Source organism: Neospora caninum, chromosome XII (assembly GCF_000208865.1).
Source record: "Neospora caninum Liverpool complete genome, chromosome XII".
Taxonomy (NCBI): domain Eukaryota; phylum Apicomplexa; class Conoidasida; order Eucoccidiorida; family Sarcocystidae; genus Neospora; species Neospora caninum.
The window spans coordinates 2,170,384-2,190,761 of NC_018398.1; the positions used below are offsets into that span (position 1 = coordinate 2,170,384).

The following is a 20,378-nucleotide window of genomic DNA, read 5'->3' on the forward strand; positions in this document are numbered from 1 at the left end:
TTTGGACCGGGGAAATGAGGGATGTGTCCAGTGTACTGCCCAGTCGCAAAGGCTTTTCTTGGGCTGAGAGCGCTGGTATAGAGGAGTATGCTCCAGAAACACAAATGAGAAGCGTGACACTAAGCGTTTTTTCCCTTCGCGTTTGCCTTCCATGCCTACCTATGCCGATCAGACTGATCCAGCTGCCACTCAGCACGCGTCAGAAGCAGGTCAATTGAAAACACATGCAACACTGTTTCGCAGATTTGAAACACGACGCAACCTCTGTGGCTAATACTTGGAGTGGACACACGACACGTCTTTGCTTTTTCCAGGGGGGGTGGGGGGTCTAGAAGTCTGAGGCAACACAGAGCACTTGTGTTTCTCGCTGCATAACAGTGCGCGAACGCAAGAGTTCTCAATCGCAGGCCAAGGTATTTGGTTACGGATCCGCGTACTTCGGCTCACAGTTGAACGTACTCTAGTGACGCAACAAGCACTTGGATGCGCGGAAAAGGCACGTCTACACACAAAAGGTTATATACATGTATGCATCGACGTAGTTACATCGTGCTGGCGTGTTCGTGGGCAAGTAGGTCTAGAATTTACAGACACAAACGCGCGCGTTGCTACGTTGCTGGATGTGCGGGCTTCTGTGGATCAGCACGGAACGTTCGCGCCGATAGAAAACTCAAGCTAGGAATGCAGAGCTGCACTCTTCGGATCAATCCTTCTTTGACGCCCGCCTGCTGGCTCTTCGCTGTGCAAGGCTGCTAGGTCAGTTTCTCCGCGGACAAACAAATGATCTGCAGGAGGGAAACAAACGAGATCGGTGCGGTCTTGGCCGCCGTTTAACAAGTGTGCTTGGTTGGAGGGCCGTGCTGTTTGCGGTTTCACGTTCCGTTTTTGCGAATGCCTTCCAGCACGAGAGACAGACCAGCCTTCTGACTCTGAGACCCCATGGGGGAAAGACCACTACCTACGCGTGTGAGCGTCTATCAAGCAGTTGTGCTGGATGCGACTGACGCTAAGAGTGAGCATGTTCTGTCTACGGACAGCTGTTTCACGTGTATCGTCATCTACCCATGACATCGCACCGAAGCCGCCAAGCTGCTTGCACAAGGCCTGCATGCAGCATCTTCCCTGTAACGTCACGAAGCACTTTCCAGCTGTGCTCTGTGGCCTTGGACTCCAAGAGACGGTTTCTGCGCGCGCATCCGGTCCACAGAGTCCGCGGGTGAAGGTCGGTCTCGGTTTGGACTCGTGGAGGCTACGGCTGCATGACAGAAGGACTCTACCGGTCTCGTTTAAGTGTGCAGTTTCGCGGTTGTCTTCTTCTCGGCGCGAATCATGAACTCAGACAGTTCCCTTGTCTCTCACGGCTCAGAAATGAGCTCGGAGCGATTGAAATGACACTGCTACACTGACCGCCGCTCCCCCTTCTCCAGCGAGTTCCGTAGCACATCAAGGGAAAGCACGCAAACACTTTCAAGTGCATTGAACCCACCTGCTACCCTGCTGAGAAAAACAACGGTACAGGCAACTGCCGTTGTGTAGCAGCAGCAGTCAGTGTAAACGTTTCCAGGGGTTCCCAGGCTCGCAGCGCACAGCGTCCTGGTTCACCAAAATGGAGCCGGTAGGTGTTGCCGCAGGCCAGCGCTTGTATCCATGGCTGACATCACGGTCTGGGATTTCTCGTCTCAGTTTCCTGTTCGTACTCAAGTCGGTTTCGTCTCACCAACTTTTACGGGGCATGAAATCCCGGATTTTGGATGCTTGTCACAAAGAAGAGAAGCAGACGGTTGAGGCACAGGCGCCAACCGTCCAGCGATCCTGTGCCGACCCGGTTAGAAGCAAACCGTTGGACTGACCGTCTTCGCTCAATTCCCGCATATCTATTGGAAGCAGAATGACCCATCGGCCTGTTTACGCCTTTGCGTGTGGCGTCATATATTGACTAGTCGCAGTGGGTGCGGCTGCATTTTGCAAGGCCAGAGAGAGACCCGTGCCCGCGGGGAGAGACACACTTCTCTTGAATTTTTTTCCGATCGAGATCTCCACTAAACGGAATTCCCCCTCGTCTTCGTTTCTTTGTTTGTCCTCCGACTCTCTCGCTTCCCTGCCTCCCTTTCACTCTCCGGCCTTCGATTTTCATGGGAACTCGAGAGCAAACCCTCTCAATTGTTTTGCCCGCCGAGGGCGTCACAGGTCTCTCAAGCATCGCCCCTCTTCGAGCCGGCGCACTCGCGGCGGCAGCGGATAAATCCACGGGGAGGAAAAGCGTACAAGTTTTCCGACTTGTGTGTGTATAGCTTTTCCCCACCTGTTTCCCTCTCTGAGCGCCTACCTCCACTGCATGCTTCTGCGTAATTCTGTCTTTTGGAAGTCGAGTTTCTTGTTCACCGGCAGTCATCAAAACGTACGAGCTGTTGCCTTCTGCAGCTGTCGCCGGTCCATGAGCAAAGCGGTCAGTGCGCCGGCGAATCTATTCTTCCAAACAGCGAAAGTCGCTCTACGCGGCAAACTCCGTTGTCTTCCCTTCGGTGTGTTTTTCTTGGAGAAGCCGTTCTCTCTCCTTTTCATGAAGAAAGCCGGTGAACTGCCGAACTTGTCTCCTTTTTTCTGGACGAGACATCGCTCAGCCATGCGGCGCGACCCGAGCCTCTCAAATGAGTCGCGGTTCGTGTGTCTCTCCGTCCCTTCCCTTCCGTTTTGTGGGTTGTTCCCCCCATTTTCGCCCGGCAGAAGAAATCCATTTTCCGTCTTTTCTTTCACACGCCGAGTGGTCTCTCTCTCGCCAGGTGTCCGCTCCCTCCTGCCGCAAAACTGGCGGGTTTTTCTCTCGCGATGTACACGCAGGCTGCTGGAGGCGACCGCGATCATGTGCTCCTCTACGTGTCCACTCCTGGTGTTTGGCCGCTCACGTCACTGCGTTCGTTCGCTTTTTTCCTCTGACTGTCCTCCGGTACGGGCAACCGGGAAGCCGTTTGAGCTGCGAAATTCCCCGCGAAAGGCGCAGTCCACATCCCTGGAGGATTTCTCTTTCTAGACAGCGTCGCGCTCTCCATGTCACCAGACCTCCTGGGCAGCAGTCCTTTTTTGTTTTCTAACTGACGCAAATGCAGTCGAAGAAATGCAACTATTCCCTACTGACCCCTTCCCTTAGGTCTCCAGAACTTCGTCGAAAGTTGTTTTTGTGAAGGAGCGTCAAGGTCGTGTCGTCCGCTACCTTCACCCGCCGCAAACAGTCTCTCGGCGTTTTCCCAAGCGCACATGGCCAAGATCTTTTCCTCTTCCCCGAGTTCTTTCTTCCTCTTCCTCCCTCCCCAGCAACAGCGACATCCTCACCTTCCTTCTTTGATGCGTTACATGCGTGTACATCTACGGCCATTCCCATTACGTGCAGCGGCAAAACGGAACCTAAATCATGCCGCGCGTACCACCTTGCGTTCTCCTGCGGATTGCGAAGCCTTCAAGGGAAAATGTGTAGAGGGGCGAAGCGCCTAGGCGACCTCCCCCACCCTATCGAAGGCGAAAAGTATAAACGCCTGTAAATCCTCCTTTTTGTGTCCTCTTTTTGTTTTCTGCGACGTCTCGGTCCTGTGGGTCTCCGCGTGTCTGAGCCTTTCGACTCTTGAAGATGCTGCGCGGATCGGAGCGTCTCCGCAGACGCGCTCGGGTGTCTGTACACCCGGATGAACACTCGGCCGCTTCCGCTCGTCGCATGTGGCGTCTCCCTGCCAGTCTCTGGATTCCGCTGGGCTGTCTGCCGCTCTCGGTGTCGCGCAGCCAGTTGAAAGCCGCGAACATCGACTTCGCTGATGTGGCTTCGTCTGGAAACCGTGCAGAAAGTCCCCTGTGGCTCGGGGCTCGGAGAAGACGCGAGGCAGAACAGATCCCCTCCACGCGCGCTCACGCCGAAGCCGCCCATTCTGGGCGCTGGCGTTCTACGTCTCCTTCCCCTTGTTCCTTTCCACGTGCTTCTTCTCCAGTGAGAGAGACAAGTGACGAAGACGAACCTAGTGGGGAACAGACGTGCTTCGACGTTCTCCTGTTGCTCTGTGGAGCAGCGAACGCAGCTTGGGAAGCGAGACTGGAACAGGCGTGGTGGGGAGACGGGGAAGAATACTGTGTCAGGCCCGAAGAAAACAGAGATCGGCTGACAGAAACAGCCTCGCAGACGACAGCGAAATCCACGGAGACGATTCAAGTTGTTTTCACCGTTTGGATGAATATCAGGTGTGTTCCCTATACAAACAGGAAACCCTCAAAACTCACGCAATTCAGGTCATCACGCCGCTTGCAGACATGTCTAGGTGTCTCTCCCTGTCTCCCTCTAACTCCCTCTGTCTCCCTCCAACTCTATCTATCTATCTATCTATCTATCTATCTATCTATCTATCTATCTATCTATCTATCTATCTATCTATCTATTTCTGTCTATTTCTGTTTATTTCTATCTCTATGCTTCTGCGTGCGCATATGCGTGAGAGCCACGCGTGGGGTGTAAGATGCGACTCCACACCACGGGGAGGGCGCGACGGCGGGTGTACTGTCTCTTTTGTGTGTTCCCTGGCATAAATCTCTTCATTTCACATTCCAGGTACACACACTCATACACACATATTCACATGGAAGACTGTGCATCTGTGGGAAGTTTCCTGTGACATACGCAGGGGCGTTCGTTTCAGTGTGCCACAGCTGAAAAGTGGGTTTGTCCTTTACCGGTTATTCATTTACGTTAGATCTAGCCTGCACTCGCAAACATACGACTTGCGTGCTGTCGCGTTGACGAGGCGCGACGCCTCCTTTGTTCTGTTCGCTTTCCCGGGAAGTCGCACGGAGACGATTTGAACTAGTTGCGCGGACACGAGGAGGGTCGCGCGTGTGTTGCTGACGGTGAACTATCATCCCTAACTGGGTTTTCGCCAAACGAAGAGCAGAAGAGAGGCTCGGGGCCAGTGTGCGTCATCTCGCCGTGGCGAGGAGGTTGCACCGTTTCGTCGTGGTGCGTGGGTTCTCGTGGACATACCACTGTTCAGCGGGACGCGCCGGGATGGCGTCTCAAGGTTTAAAAGTCCTTTCGCGAATCCCGCGGGTATCTAGTCTCTGTTTCGTCTGCCATTGGTGTCTGTCGCTTCGCACAGCCCATTTCTCATGAAGAGAACGAACGTGGCGTCCGAGCTCGCTCCGAACGAATTCCTCGTCTCGGGCGCCGAGATCTTCCTTCTTCAACACGTTCTTCCTCTCCACGCCTTGAGCCGCCTTCGCCTGCCTCTCACACCGGTCTTTTCTTACTCTTGTCCATCTACCTCGTCTCCCCTTTCTTCTCTTCCTGCGCGTCCGTCACCGTCTCCGCGGCCTTCCCTCTGCACCGTTCTGCGAACAACCCGCGAAGACGAATGGGAAGTGTATGCTGGGTTTGTTCGTTGCCTCTTTGCGGGTACGCACGAGCAACCTGTGGGCGGAGAGAAGCGGGCGCGTCTCCTCGCCTGGTGCGGCAGCCTGATGTGCACCGGCCACTTCCACAGTCCTCCAGGCTCTCTGTCGCTCCAGTCCACATACGACTTTGTCTCTGAAAACGCCTGGCAACTGAAGGTCGACCAACCGCCGCCTCACTCGCTGTTCCAGTTTCTCGCTTCCGCCCTCGCTAAGAACGCAGCCGCGCCTTTCGCGGACTCAGGATGCCGGCGACACCGAGAAAAACGAACTCGGAAAACCACACAACGCACTGCTTCTTCCCTCCCTGCGCTCCCGTCTGCTCCGAGTTCTGCACTCGCTTCTTCTTCTTCTTCTTCTTCTTCTTCTTCTTCTTCTTCTTCTTCTTCTGTGTTTCTATGTAAGTGTGAGATTTGCAGGCTTACGCACGAGGCGCTGCACATGCTGCTGGCTTTTTTGGATCCCGCGTCTCTCGCCTCGTTTGGGACAACAAATTGGAGTCACTTTCTGCTGGCAGAGCCGGTGGTCCCTGGGCTTCAGCTCATGGTGGGAGATTGCTTTCTGCATCCTCACGACCGGCGCCCGGCTCCCGCGCGTTCGGCGGCGTCTCCGCTGCCGCCTTTGCTCGACTTCGCGTTCGCGAACGCCGGAGACCCAGAGGCGAGGGACTCTGGAGAACATAGAAGAAAGCATGTCTTTCTCGGGGGACTGTTCGCCCACCAGACCCACGGCCTGCTCTGGCTGCGGCACCGGGAGCGGCGGGCCGCCGCCCAGGCGCCTCCGTTCTGGTTCGCGTCCGTGGAAGATCGACAAAAACCGCAGCAACCGCATGGGCCTGTCTCCCTCGCTGCGCCGTCTTCCGCGTGCTTGACCGGCGCGCGAGACCGAAGCGAACCCCGAATCCATGGAGACGTAGACCCAGCAGGCGCGCTCGACGCGGGCGAGGACGCACCCAACGAGCCTGGCGGAGTCGATCCAGACGCACTCTCGGGTGAGTGCAGGTTTGCTGATGATGCCCTCAAATTCCTCGCCAAATGGACGGAGCTTCAGTTGCCGCACCAGGAGTGGCTCGCAGGTGCGGCGGACGCACGGCGACCGGTCGGGTGCGGCGAGGGGACTCCGGGAGCGCATGCAGCGACCGCGAAGGACAGCAGCGGTTTGCCAGGCTGTAGAGGAGGCCGTCCTGGAGGAGTGGAAGGCGCGGAAGAACCAGGCGAATCTGAAAGAGCGGCAGCGTCAGCGAGTGCAGCGAGAACGCGGGCCAGCGGAGGACGTGGAGGAACGCGGAGCGAGAACGCGGCAGGGGAGGAGCATCTCCAGAACCGCAGTCTGAGCACAGGAAGAGCCGATGAGCTGACAAAGCCCGTGGACAAGAAGGACGAAGAATCTGAACAGGAACATGTGGTCGCCGACGAAACACAGCACACGGAGACGGTTGAATCCGTCGAGCCTCCAAGAGAAGAAAAGCCGACTACAGAGATGACGAGCGTTCCGGCAGGCGACCTGTATCGTCTCCTCGTGAGTGAGACAGCGTCTCTGGCGTGCTTAGCCGCTCCGCATCCGATTGTCTTTCCATCTCTGCCTCCTCACTTTCCTCGGGCCCCTGTGACCTTCGCCTCGTCGCCACAGCCGGCTGTTGCTTCCGCGGCTCCGCAGTCGGGCGGAGCCTTGCGGCGCGCTTCGTCACCGAGACTTCATTGCTCTGCGTCTCCTCGCCGGGACAGCGAGGGCGGAAGTGGAGAAACAGATCGCAAATCTGAAGGCATGTACGTTCTGAAACCGCGCTTTCAGATTCCCCAAACAAACGTGGGCGCCTTTTCTCTCTATTTCAACTCTGACACGCGCCTCTGTGCAATCGGCTTCAGCCGAAAGCCCAGAATGTGCACACCGACGCACAGAGCAACTCAGACAGTTTCCTCTCCGGCCCGCTGTCCGCCGTCTTCTCTTGCTTCTGTATTCCCTTCCGTTTCGTCGCCTTGTCTAGTGGGCGACCATCAGTCCCTTTCTCTCCGAGGGTGGACGCAAGGGACCCGAGGCGGCGGCGGCTTATTCTGCGACGATCCTGGCCTCGGGAAAACGCTGGCGATGCTGTCTGTGGTGGTCAAGAGCATGGGACGCTTACCGGCGTTCCCGCGCCTCGTCAAGGCCTGGCTAGCTGGGTATCTGGGTCGACTGCATGCGGCCAACGGCGAGTCCGACCCGTCCGCAAGGGCCGGCAAAAGAGCGAAAGACGGCACAGAAGAAGACGACGCTGTGGAAGGCGAAAAAGAGGGAGAAGCAGTGGGCCATCCAACACAGAAAGGAGGGCGAGGACAGAGGGGAGCGCGGCGGCAGTGGCTCGAGGATGGAGAAGGTGTTCGATATGTTTGGAAGTTCGCGGCAGACGAAATCGAGCAGTATTTCATAGAGCAGGGTAAGACGGAGACTCAGCCGGGATGCCGTTAGCTTTCAGGAGAACCTAAAAAGTGCACCACGCCGAACGAGGAGAGAAAAAGGCGAGGCCGGAAGAGGTGAAGATGCACGGAGGGGATCGAGGAAGACAGCACACACAGCGAAAGCCAAGCCATACGAATTGTCAAGATAGGCTCACCCCGCGACGCTTCACAGCTTTCACCCGGTGTCCGTTGAGAGGGGCCAGCGTGTGGCAACACAAAACTATGTGTATATCAATATGAATATATAGATTTCTGCGTATAGTCCGTTTTCGCGATTGTTTCATTGTTGGCTGTGGAGGCGACAGCCACGAGAAGAGAAGAGGTGTGTGCAGATGCGCATGCGGTTTTGCCTTTCTTGAATGCCGGCTTCCCAGGTGTCCGAAGTGCGTTTTCGTACCCACAGCTCAACCCGCTTCTTCCCGAGGCGGGTGACGCTGCAGCGTCTCCAGGCGCAGTCTCCCTGAATTTGCTCGACCTTCCAAAAGAGGGAACTTCGTCGCCGTCCTTTACGCCGCCTCATTCTCCTCGCTTTCCGGACGAGGCGGCGCAGCGCGGCGGCCTCTTTGGGCGTACCAAGTTCTTCATCGGCTATTCAATGGTGCGCCTGAGAGGGGCGGGCGTGAGACACCCCACAAATTTTAAACATGGAGGCCTGCGGGAAGTTGGCCGCAAAAGCGGCTGACATGAGGGCGAGAAACTGGCAGAACAATGCGACGTTTTTGGCGTGCGTTTTCCACGTGCATCGTTCGCCTTCAGGTGGAGATGCACATCGGCTGACGCTTCTAGAGACGTCCGCAACGCGTCTCGTTTTGCCACCTTTTGTCTTTGGTTCTTCGAGGGATGTCCGTGTTTCTTTTCGCTTCGGACTGCGTAGGCACTAGGCCTGGAAGGGAAAGGGACTGCGTGTGTCTACGCTTCGTGTGCCTGCCGTTTTCCTCATCTGCCTTGGTTGTTGCCACACAGTCCAGGGGCGGATGCCAGCGAGTGGGGCAGCGTGTATCTGGATCTGCCTACAAACATATCTGTATAGAATCTTGCGGTGTCTGTGTCGAGGCAGAGGACGGATTATGCGTGTAGGAAGAATAACGAGCCACGTGGTGTTTGTTTTCTCAGCCTACTGCTGCTGCGCTTCCCCTCGAGCTTCACGCGTTAGCTCTGGATACAGCCCATTCCGGCGCAGAGGCGTTTCGGCAGTCTGCATGTATCCGGGATGTCGCGGAGCAACTGGCCTCTCGACAACTCATCTCCGAAGCAGATCTTCAAGACTCCACACAGCAGGCGTCGGAGAAGATGATGCAGAAGATGAAGAGGATCTACCGCCAGTTATCGAGTGTAAGGTCTCAGAGACAGACCGAAGGGAAAGCGGCAACGAAAATCGCGGTAACGCATGTTTATGGTTCGCGGTGTACATGTACAAAAGAAGGCGACATACCTCCTATAAGGACGTACGCCTCCGGGCACACATTCCTGAGTGCATTCGCATACTCCCATCTATACAAATATATATATATATATATATATATATGCTCCCATCTATACAAATAGTTGTATACATAAATATCGGTAGGTAAGCTGAGATTACATATTCTAAGGTGTGTAGAACGCGACTCCTATTCCATTCAGTGCCGTGCATATACTATATATGTGACCGTCGGTATCCGTGCGTGTTCGTAGACGTCCCTTGATGCTCTGAGTAGAACACTTTCTTTGGAGACGTAGCAGGTTTTTTTGTGGGGCGCGGACGACACTGCCCCGTCACCAGTCACTCAACACCGCCTCTACACCCCTGGCCCCTTCCAGTCGGAATTCGTAAGCGTTGTGCATTTGTCCATGAAGGTGTTTCCAACGCACATGCTCCTACCAGAGGCGCTGGATCACTGCCGCACATATACATGTCTCTCGCGTTCTCTGTCCTGTGTGCATGCATATCCCGGTCGTCCTCGCGTCTCCTGATTCTCCATCTTCTCCCTCGGCTGTTGCTGCTGCTGCTCACCCCCGTCTTTCTCTCGCCACGATTCTTCCTCTCTGTCTGCTCGGCCTCCTGGGCGTTGCTGCCTCCCTGGCCGCAATTCCGCCCCGTCTAGACTTTGTCCAGCAAGCACGGAGACCCAAACGCGCTTCTCACGTTCCTCGTGAACCGGGAGCTCAGTGAACAGATCGCGATAGACGAGCGCGCCAGGCGCCTGCATGCAACTCTAGGTTCCCGAAACGCGGTTGAGAAGGACGGCGAGACGTTGTCTCCAACGGAAAGCAGCGACAGGGTACGGGGCGCGGGGCCTTCGAGCGGCTCCGACCGCAAAGGTGCCTCGCTGAGCGGGAAGGGGAGCGTCGGGCCGGACTCCGCGAGCCTTACAGGAGCGACAGGACGGCCAGAGGGCGTCAGCCTTGACAGCCAGGACTCGGAGCTGTCGAAAGCGTCAACGGACGCGTCTGCGCCTCTCCCGTCCCGCGCGTCTGCGCCTCTCCCGTCCCGCACGTCTGCAGAAGATAGGGACGGGCGAGAGGAGAAGAGGGACGGGAGAGAGGAGAAGAACGGCGACGAGAAACAAAGGCGCTGCAAGGCCTCGCAAGACGGCAGGAGACGGAAGGAAGAGGACCAGGAAGAAGAACAGAACGAGGACACAGACGAGGGCACAGACGAGGACACAGACGACGAAGCGGGTGGGGGGCCGAAGGATTTCTTCGCCCAGCAAGACACCGAGCTGTACGCGCTTCTCCCGTTCACGAGGCCCCGAGATCTCCCGTCCCAGAAGCCGCCCGACTTTCTGCTTTCTCACGGGACGCTGTTGGTCTGTCCTACGCCCCTCGTCAACCACTGGAGCTCGGAAGTGAAGAAATGGTTCTCCTGGTCGCACTGCAACGACGCGGACAAACTGAAGGTACGAAACACGAGGCCTATGGACACCCGCCTCAACCGCCAGCTTCGCTGGACATCTGCGGAATCGCCGTCTTTTGTCTCGCTGTTGCCTGCGGTTGCCAGGTGTTCCTTGTGTGGGTGTAGCAGTTCCCTTGGTCAAGGCGTACCTCGCTTTCTCGCCCTCCGCGGGGGGGGGGGGGGGGGGCGTTTGTCTCCGCCGTCGCTTCGTGTCTCGCCGCTGGTCGCCTTGGCGTCTCCTTTGGGCCTCTCGCAGGCGCTGCAGTCGACACTGGGGGGTTTGCGCGTTCATGCCGACGTGGAGGAAACCGGGCTCCGTCAAGGCCGTTACCCCCTGTCTCCTCGAAATGGTGCTGCTGCTTCAGGTGCTTGTCTTGGAACGTCGCGATCGAGCTCACGCGATGCCCCTGCCGACGCGCGCCGAGCTGGCGTCCTGTCACCTCGTGATTTGCTCGCATCAGTTTCTGACAGCTGAGTTTCAGCGCTGTTTGACTTATGTCTGGGAACAAGGCCGTGGTCCGGCACCTTTCGCTCCGCTCGGCTCTAACCAGCGGGCATCCAACGAGGGTCGCCGCCCATCCCCCCGACACCCCAGGCGATGCGTGTCACCGCAGGAAGTGGAGCAAGCGATGTGGGGCGGGAAGGGACAGGACGAGCACAGTCTGCACTCTGCAGCGCGTCCGGCGTTTCTTTCGGGATGTCGAAAACGACCTCGCCAAGAGGAAAGGCCCGCCGGGACGGACACAGTGTCGGGAGGCGACGAAGAAGACGCTAGGGGGTTCCTCGCGCGTCTCTTGCAAGGAGACTCCGGCGGAGCCTACGCGTCTCTCGCGGGGCCAGGACTGTACAAAGGCCAAGTCGGCGAGAGCTTCTGCAGATCCAAAAGCCCGCTGCTGTCGATTCACTGGCAGCGATTGGTCGTCGACGAAGGCCATACGCTCTCAAGGTGCACGTCCCAGTACGTCCAGCTGTGCCGGATGATCGTCGCCGAGAAACGGTGAGAGCTCGACCGGGGCAGACAACTTCCCGGGGCGCGCGCTCCCCGCGGCGAATGAAGGCCTTCGTCTCCTGACGCCTTGCGACACGTGCTCGTAATACCCAGGCCCAAACCTTTCCAGGTTTCCACAGCCTCCCTACCTCTCGCCTCTTGCAAACGAGTGACCCTGTAGCAAAACAAACATCAGCTACACAGACACCACATTCAAATGCTTATCTAGATGTTTATAGCTATATATATATGTATATGTTTATATATATAATATGGTTTTAGAAATGTACATCTGTATATCTATAGAAATGTATATATATATATATATATGTGGCGTCCTTTTGTCTGTAGCGGGTCGTGCGTTTGTCATCTCTTTTTCGACATCTCAGGGTGACCTTGTACGTAGCTCTTCGCTCTCCCTTTTCTCTCGCGTTGTCCGGTTTTCTCCAGATGGGTGCTCACAGGCACGCCGACGAGTCGCCAGTCGCTCCGCCACAGCTTGACAGGCTTGACGGCTCTCCTCGAATTTTTGCGTCACCCGTTTGCTCTGCCGTATCGACACTGCGGTACGCCCACGCCCCAGTCGACAGAGGGCTTGTGTCCTCGGCCCTGTCCTTTCGCCGTACACAAAAGGAAAAAAGGGACAGAGCCGCTGGCATGCGAAGCTGGGGCTCGGGGCATACGACGCATTCGAGCCTGACTCCACACGCCACCCCACCATGCCTGGTTCAACGTTTCATTTTCAAACAGATAGGTCCATACAGGCGTACCTATGCAAAGGGTCTAGGCGCTTCCTGTTCCGAAACACCTCCGGAGCTTCGTCCGCCTGGAAGAGTGTGTTTGAATGCTGGCTGCCGCAAATGTTTGCACACCGCAACGGAGTTCATCTTCTGAGGTTGTCTTTGCTGACCTTGCGTCGCTTCACGCCCTGTGGAGTCGATTCGCGTCAGGCGCATGGTTCTGCGCCTCTTGGCATATCCGTCCATGCGTCTCTCCGTTTGTCAGATCGCCGGGGATCGCGATGTCCCGTCGTGCCGAGCTGTACGCTGTCTCCTTACATTTATTTGGTGTGCTCGTTTCTTCGTCTCTGCGGCCGTCCGTCTCCGTACGACTCGGCAGATCTCTCAACGTTCACTAGAGAGGCCGCTGTGTGCATGTCGCTCACGTTTCGGAGGGATTCCTATCGACGTGTGTGTTCATAACCTATATATGTACATATATATGTATATATATATGTATAATTATATATATATATATATATGTATATGCTTGTGTGTTGGGTTGTGCTGGTTGCTTGCGTGTGCGGTTTTGCGTGTGACTGCAGGCGTTTCATCGAATAAAACAACTCCGCTGAAGGCAGCAATATGCCGACCCCTCGTCGAACGCGGCGAAGCGGCCGCTCTGTTCAAGCTCTCTCTGCTCCTCAACACGTGCCTCGTCCGACACAGCAAGGAGCAGTGCCAGCGTCTGCCCGCTCTGCGGGGCCCAACCATCTATCGAATTGAACCGTCTGCGAAAGAGCGGACGACGTACAACGACCTCGTCCAGCTGATGCAAAGAAACCTTTTCTGCACCTATTACTCGAGGAAGAACAAGGTAGCGAAGACTCACTGAGAGGGGACCGTTGCCGTGCATGCAGGTCCAGGCTGTGTGCATCACGTTGGCTCGTCTCGCCTCGTGAAACCCGTAAACAAGTGCTGACCGCGCTAACTCTCTCTCTGTATATATGTATATATATGTATATTTATTCGTCTGTGTTTATATGTATGTCTATATCTATCGGCGTCTTTCGCTCTACGGAACTAGGTGCACTGCTGCCACTAAGCGTTTCTTTGGAGCTGCAAATTGATTTGTGGACCGACGCATGTGCAAATATCGCGATTTTTGTCGAGTTGTCTCTGTCGCGCCCTCAGGTCTGAAGGCGTGGAGGGATGGTGCTTTGTGAGCTTCGCGCTTCACCCGGGCGTCACCCTGGTGGGCGACGGGATTTACGTAAACAGTTCGCCTGCATGTTGGAGTCATCTCAGCATGTGCGTGCCGGCAAATGTGTCTGCACATCTCTCGAGAATCCGTTGTCCCTGGCTCGTTTTGCTGTTCTTGTCTGCCTAGGATTCGCTTCTTCATCCGAGTCAGCGGGCGCAAGCGTCGACATCTCTCTGGAACCTGCGTTTCAGCTGCACGATTCAGTCCGAGTCGCATCTCCAGGTTCTCACTAAGTGGGTGGGCGAGGCAGTGGAAATGCTCGCGAACAAACATGCGATCTACCACAACGAGTTTCCATACAACTTCCAGTTTGAGAGGATCGCCTACGTCGTGGAGGTATGGCCTGTTCCTTTGTTCATGTTTGCGTCGGTGCTTCGCGAAATGCTGCCACATTAGGGTGCGCGGCTCCCCTCTTCCTCTTCCGGTTCGGACTCGCCCGCTGGATGCACGCTTTGTACGCCTGGTATGGCTGACACTGGACTCTTTTCTAGTTGAACTGCTACTGATGGGGCAGGCTGTACGCTCGGAGCAGGTACAATTGCGAACATGGAAATAATTGTGAACAGAAAACGCCAGAACAAGTGCTATCCCGGCGCCGCACCGAGGCCCGGAGAGGCGTATCCACCGCACCGTTTTCACTGCGCCCAATGACGCGCGTCAAACACACACACATACACAAGGCCTCGGGCGTGGGGGCGTGTGCCTCTTTACATGTGCACGTTTGTAGCCTCACACCTTTGCTTGTCTGTGTGGTGCGATGACAGGTGTACCTCCGTCTGAACAAAGTGGAAAGAACGTACGCCACGTGCGACATGTGTCGCCAGGCGATACGTTTTCCTCTTCTTGTTCCTTGTCCGGCTCTGCACTTGCTGTGCACGGAGTGTCTCTTCCCGCAAATCTTCTCCGAAAACGTAAGTGCTTCCACCGAAAGGTTTCGCTCTTGGCCCTCTGCACAGCTCGGTGCCGCGTCCACCTGGTTCCTCCGGTCCCCCCCTATGGGCTGCGTATGTGCTGTCCAAGCCGGCGCGCGTCGACACCCCAGCCTTTCTCTCTTGTGCTCGCCTTTGCTCACTTTTCTGCCAGGCGCCGCGATCCCCGTCTCTGGATTCGCGTTCGCGCCTGCGTTTGTGGTGCGTTTCTGCCACAGCTTTGCCGGCGCCCGCCGCTGCGCCACTGCCCGCTGTGTTGGCCGCATGCACCGATCAATGCAGACTTCTTCGACCGCCTGCAGCCTCCAGTGGAACACAACACGACCTTCGACTGGCCGTTCAAGTTCACTCGCGGCGCACGAGCAAATGCGGAGTTAGACAGGCGGTCCCTCATTTTCCGGAACCAGCAGTCAGCTCGGCGAGGTCGGCAGGAAGGCAGCCGAGACGTGGCCGAAAGCGCGGCTAGCCGAGCGGCCGGGTCGGCGGGGCTGTTTTCCGCGTGCACTCCAACGGGGGCTCTCGACCCAACTGGGGGCGATGACGGCGAAACCCTGGTGATGGAAGTGGACGTCTTTCGGCCTTCTGGGGCGGTGTCCCGATCGCCATTGTCTTCCCGCGGGGCCGCCGCGCCTCTTGCTTCCCCTGCCTCGGGGCTGGGGCTCGACCGCGTCGGAGACAGAGCCGGCGAGAGACCGCGGAGCGGCGTGGAAGGCACGCGGAGGGCGATGGAAGAGGAGCGGCCGATCGGTGAATCGACGCGCGCACAGAGGGGAACAGGCGGCGAAGGCGCAGAGACAGCGCTTCGAAGTTTGCTTCCGGCTGCCTCCGTGACGTCTGCTCCGCACCTGGTGGAAAGAGTGAAAGAGAAAAGGTCGTTTCGCGCGTCAGCAGAGACAATGCGCATCGTCAGGCAATGGTTCGCCGATGGCGAGCGTGCACACTCGAGAGACGACGCGTTTGCGTTTCTCCGGACAGACGGCTTTCCTGTCTCGTCGGCCACCAGAGGCAGTCACCTCGCCACTGCGCGGGAGGCTCTTCGCGGCAAGCCGACTCCGGAGGCAGGTGGAGACACCCAGCCGGAACAGGCGAGAGACTCGCTCATGGGACCTTTTCCGGCCTCGTCCGCCTCTGCCTCGACCCCAACAGCGCCTCCTGTGTCTTGGCCGTCCGCAGGCTCGCAGGGCGCAGGCACCTTCTCGTCGGTAGTAACGCCTCTGCGGGATTCCAGACGCATCGCCAATGACCGCGCGGACTCGACGCTCGGAGCGTCTGCGAGGTTTGGATTGGACGACCTGGCAGGGAGCGTCGAGGGGGGAGGAAGTGATGCGCCTGGGAAACGCGAGAGAGACACCGAAAAAGGCAGCATCTATCCTCGGTACATCGACGTCGAAGATGCCTTTGCGTACGATTTCAGTGAGGCAAAGGACGATGGGGGAGAACTGAAGAAAGTGCAGTCGCCGTTCACGAGTCGCCGGCTCGCGTCTTCGCCTTCGGGCTCGCGGGCGCTCCTGACGTCTTCGAGGAAAGTCAGCTTGCGGGCCGCTAACCTGTCTCTCCCCTATTCCTCTGCTTTCTCCCCTGGCCATATCGCCCTGTCGGATCCGTCGCGGGCGGCCAACAGCCCGTCGGCTCGGGCGCCCTGGACTGGTGGTTCGGCCCTCGCGTCGGCTGTCTCGTCGGCTCGGAGCGAGAGTGACTGTCGCGCTGCATGCACCCTGCGGGGAGCGACTGTGGCCGCTCGCCGAGAGGCTACGTTGCTCAGCCTGCTTCTTTCGGGTGGCATGTCAACTCGCGAGATTCTCGAGGAGTTTGACGACGCGGAGATTGACGAAGAAGACGCCATATTCTTTAGCTCCAGCAAGAACGTCCTCGTGGTGAGGCGCATCCTGCACATCATCTACTCCGGAGAGTTCGCGCAGAACAACATCCCGGAGAGCCTCTTGGAGCCTCGCCAAAGACCCCAAATCGATGCGTCTTTCCCTTCGTCGTGTGCCTTTCCGGGATTCTGGTCTCTTGAAGAGGCGAGCCGGGAGAAAAATCTAGGCAAGAAACCGCGGTTCGCAGACGACGACAGATGCGACACCAGCGGCGCCTTCCCGCTCTCGACGCCGAGGACAGCGGTCTGTTTCTCATCGTCGCTGTCTCCCTCGAGCTCGCGTCCCTCCTCGGCTTCGTTGCCTCCTCTCTCGCCTTCCGGCATTCACCTGAGTGTGCGAGACGGGAAAGAAGAGCACGGAGTGGAAGAGACGGGGGGTTCGATGCCGGGGGAAGGGGAAGAGAAACTCCAGAGGGAAAAGGTTGAGGCTGAGCAACCTACCGCAGCTGAGGCAATACAGCCTGGAAGTGGCGAGACGCTGCAGGATCCCTTCTCTTCGGGCCCCGCGAAGAGAATGTGTGGCTCTTCTCGTGCTGTTTCGTTTGGGTCTGCCCTGGGGAAGCCAGGTGAAGCGGGAGAGAGGCCTGGCGCTTCCGTCGGTCGCAAAAGCATCCTGAAGAAGCGGGAGAGAGACGGCACATTCGCGGCGACTCCATGCACAGAGCGGTTGATCAAGCGCTGCCCAAAAATCATTGTGGCGTCTTCCCTATGGGAAAACCTCTTCCTCCTAGGCTGTTTCCTGGAGAAACACCGCGTGAAATGTTGCCACTTTTACGAGAAGGTGAATCAGGTTTCTCTTACCTCTGCGTCGATTCCTGGTGTTTTCCGCCTCGCTCGTCTTGGGGAGAAGCCGCATGTGCGAGAGCAGCCTGCCGCCTGCGTACCGATGCTTTCTTTCTGCCTCCGCTGCCTTGTCCTCTCCTTCTCCCTGGTCTTCTCCCCCGCACTCTCAGCTTGGCTGTGGTCTCTCGGCTTTCGAGGCGTCCTGTGTGCTTTGCCCCTCCTCGGATTCGAACCCAACGGAGGGGAACCCGGACGAACCGCTGAAGGACACTTCAGCAGTGCGCCGCGTAAAACGCAGGACGTTTTTCTGCTTGGATTTGCGTCTCGCTCTTTTGTGTTTCCCCTCGAAAAAGAACGTTCTCTTGGGTCAGTGCCTCCACTTCATTTCCCTCTCGTTTGCCTCTGTGTTTCCTCCAGATGCAGGACAAGAGAAACCGAGTAGATGCGCTGAAGAGCTTCCAGCAAGACACCGAGACGATGGTCCTGCTGCTCTCCACACAGCTGGGTGCCCACGGCCTTGACCTCAGCTGCGCATCCCACGTGCTCCTGCCGGATCCTCCCACCGACCCGAATGTGGAACAACAGGTGAACAAAAAGCTGTTTTTGTCCAGTCCTTGTCGCTTCTCACTGCGACTCCGGGTCTCTTGTCCTTCCGTGATCGCGTACGGAGTGATTCGAGACCGTGCTCATGTGCATGCGTTTCTTTGCTCATGTGCATGCTCAAGCACACACAGACAGAGTGAACCCATGTTCGTGCATTCACATCGTTCCGCTTTCGGGATGAGCTGCAGGAACGAGACCGCCCTTCGGCTGGCGCGAAAACACACCCAGGTTTCATTTAGCTGCGAGAGCGGAGAAGTGACAAATGGTCGCGCGAAAACGAGAAATTGAAAGTTTTGTGAGGCCCACCCGCTGCTTTACTTCTGCTCGTAGGTGATATCTCGGGCGCATCGTATGGGAGCATTGCGCGACGTTCATGTGGAAATCTTCATTCTCAAGGATACTGTCGAAGAAACGATTCTTCAGCTTCGTGGTGTGTGGACGGCATCAGCGTCTGCGGAGGGAGACCAAGGCGGAATGACCACCAAGGTACAACATGCCTTTCCTTTCCCGAGCACGCGTGCCCCCACGTCTCCAGAACCCTACCGAGTCACATGGCCCTGCGTGTCTTGACCGTTGGACGCTACGCCTGCACTATAAAGACATATGCATAAACCCAAATAGGGGACAGCCCCACATGATTCTGTAGGGTATTCAGCTTTCACAGAACAAACCCGCCTTAGTCACAAAGGTTCAGTCGTGTACCTGCCCAGCCAGGTTGTCGTATATGGATTTAACAATAAATGTGCATATACATACATATGCGTGGTTATAGTTATATATATATATATATATATATATGTATATATTGCGGTTGAGGGTGCGCATTGGGGTGGCCCTGCAAAGACTCAGTCTGATTGAAGCATTGTGTCATTTTGACTGCGTGTTGTTCTTGCCTATTGTCTCTACAGGGAACGTGTGGGGTTTCTGCAAGCAAACAGCCGTTTGTGTTTGGCACGCGAGATCCTCGGGAGTTGCTGATGCGGGAGCGACAAGGGTTCGCAGCGCAAGGGGACACTGAGGGCGATGTGTCTCCGCCGGTGACTGCGCTCAATGGGGAGAGAACGTCGAGCTCGAGGAGGCGCCTCGGTGGAAAGACGGGCAAGGCCGCGCCGACATGTGGGCCCGAGGGCACGCACACGCACTTGCGGAAACGAGGGCAGAAAGCCAGTGCCCAAGGAGGCGCTGATACTTCCGACAGGCGTGGAGAGGGAGCGTGTCAAGACGACGCGCCTGCCTCCGCGGACGAACCTCTTTTTTTCGACACGAGCAGGAATGGTAAGTAGCAGGGAGTTTCGAATTGTTTCTCTGTCCACACGGCGTGTATTACCCGCTCTTACTCTTCTCTCGTGCACCAGGGTAGGTGAATATCGAGATGAGCCTATAGAGAGATGTCCACAGCTGCGCAGGGGCGCGCACCCATGTTGGGACGGAAATGGGGTCTTTCCCACAGGCTAGCGGCGTGGAGTGAGAATAGCGGCACACAGAGTTCACTGCGGGCAGCATCTGACCGAAATCTAGCAATATGTATATATGTATATATATAAATAATATAGAGAGGGATAGATAGGTGTATTGATGTATGCAGACATGAGATGCCGCATTGGCTCTTAACATCGGTTTGGAAGTGCGCGACTTTCTATCGTTGTTCTTCGTTCGCTGTTGGTGTGCCTCTGGCTCCAGGATCTCAGTCGCCCTCTCCCCCTTCGTGGACAGAACGCGTCGCCTGCCGCAAGGGTAGTGGCCCGATGGGCTCTCAGCCGAACTGGCGGGAAATGCACGATGAGGCTGTCGGCTTGGGCGAGGGCCTTCAAAAACAGACAGAGTACTTGCTCAGAACGCTCCGCACAATTCGGAGACCAGCATTCTCTGAGTAAAGTGAAGTGATCTAAGTGAAGGCAGCGAGAACAACGTACAGTAGGGGTTCCCACTGCAATGCCCAGAGACACTGTCAACTAACAGGTTTAAATGCGCCGCGTAGGTTTATCGGGAAGTCGTATACACATGATCATGCAACGATTCCAAGCGAGAGTGTCCTGGGTACCAGCGGTTTCATTTGCATGCGCAGGGAAACAGTGAGGGGGACTCGAGGTTTGAAGGAGCAAACTCCACCGCAGCGTCCTTAGTACGTTCATAGAAATTAGCCATGCCACGCGTGCCGGCGTGTGGGAAAAGGCGCATGCTCTCGTAAGACTAGATGACACCACTCCTTCGGGGACCACTGGGAAGTAATGGCCTCGGGTCAACAGTTCGGAGGTGCGGACTCCGAAAGCATTTGGTTTCTGATGATCAGCAGCCGTGAAAGATTATTGATCGCGATGTCAAAACCCTTTATACGACTATCTCAAAAGATTGGGTTTCCAAAATGTGGTAGGACAGCCTTCCGGTGAAGTCCAACACAACACAGCTTCTGATCGGTCGCCACAGCATAAACGGCGATTCAGATGCTCCGTGGGGAAATGAAGCTTCTGTGAGTAGCAGCGCTTTCGCC

The 20,378-nt window shown here is 56.6% G+C and overlaps 1 protein-coding gene across 1 annotated transcript; it reads left to right on the plus strand.

Moving 5' to 3' along the window:
- Nucleotides 1–5,136: 5,136 nt before the first annotated feature.
- NCLIV_062970 (putative helicase conserved C-terminal domain-containing protein) lies at nt 5,137–19,764 on the plus strand (the record flags this gene model as incomplete). The annotated part of the gene is made up of 14 exons (XM_003885848.1): nt 5,137–7,831; nt 8,228–8,451; nt 8,967–9,185; nt 9,938–10,732; nt 11,094–11,725; nt 12,167–12,282; nt 13,041–13,312; nt 13,826–14,035; nt 14,464–14,610; nt 14,847–17,285; nt 17,705–17,872; nt 18,221–18,376; nt 18,799–19,165; nt 19,571–19,764. The coding sequence occupies 14 exons, from the start codon at nt 5,137–5,139 to the stop codon at nt 19,762–19,764; spliced, it is 8,634 nt and encodes a 2,877-aa protein (XP_003885897.1).
- Between the last annotated feature and the right edge of the window lie 614 nt (nt 19,765–20,378).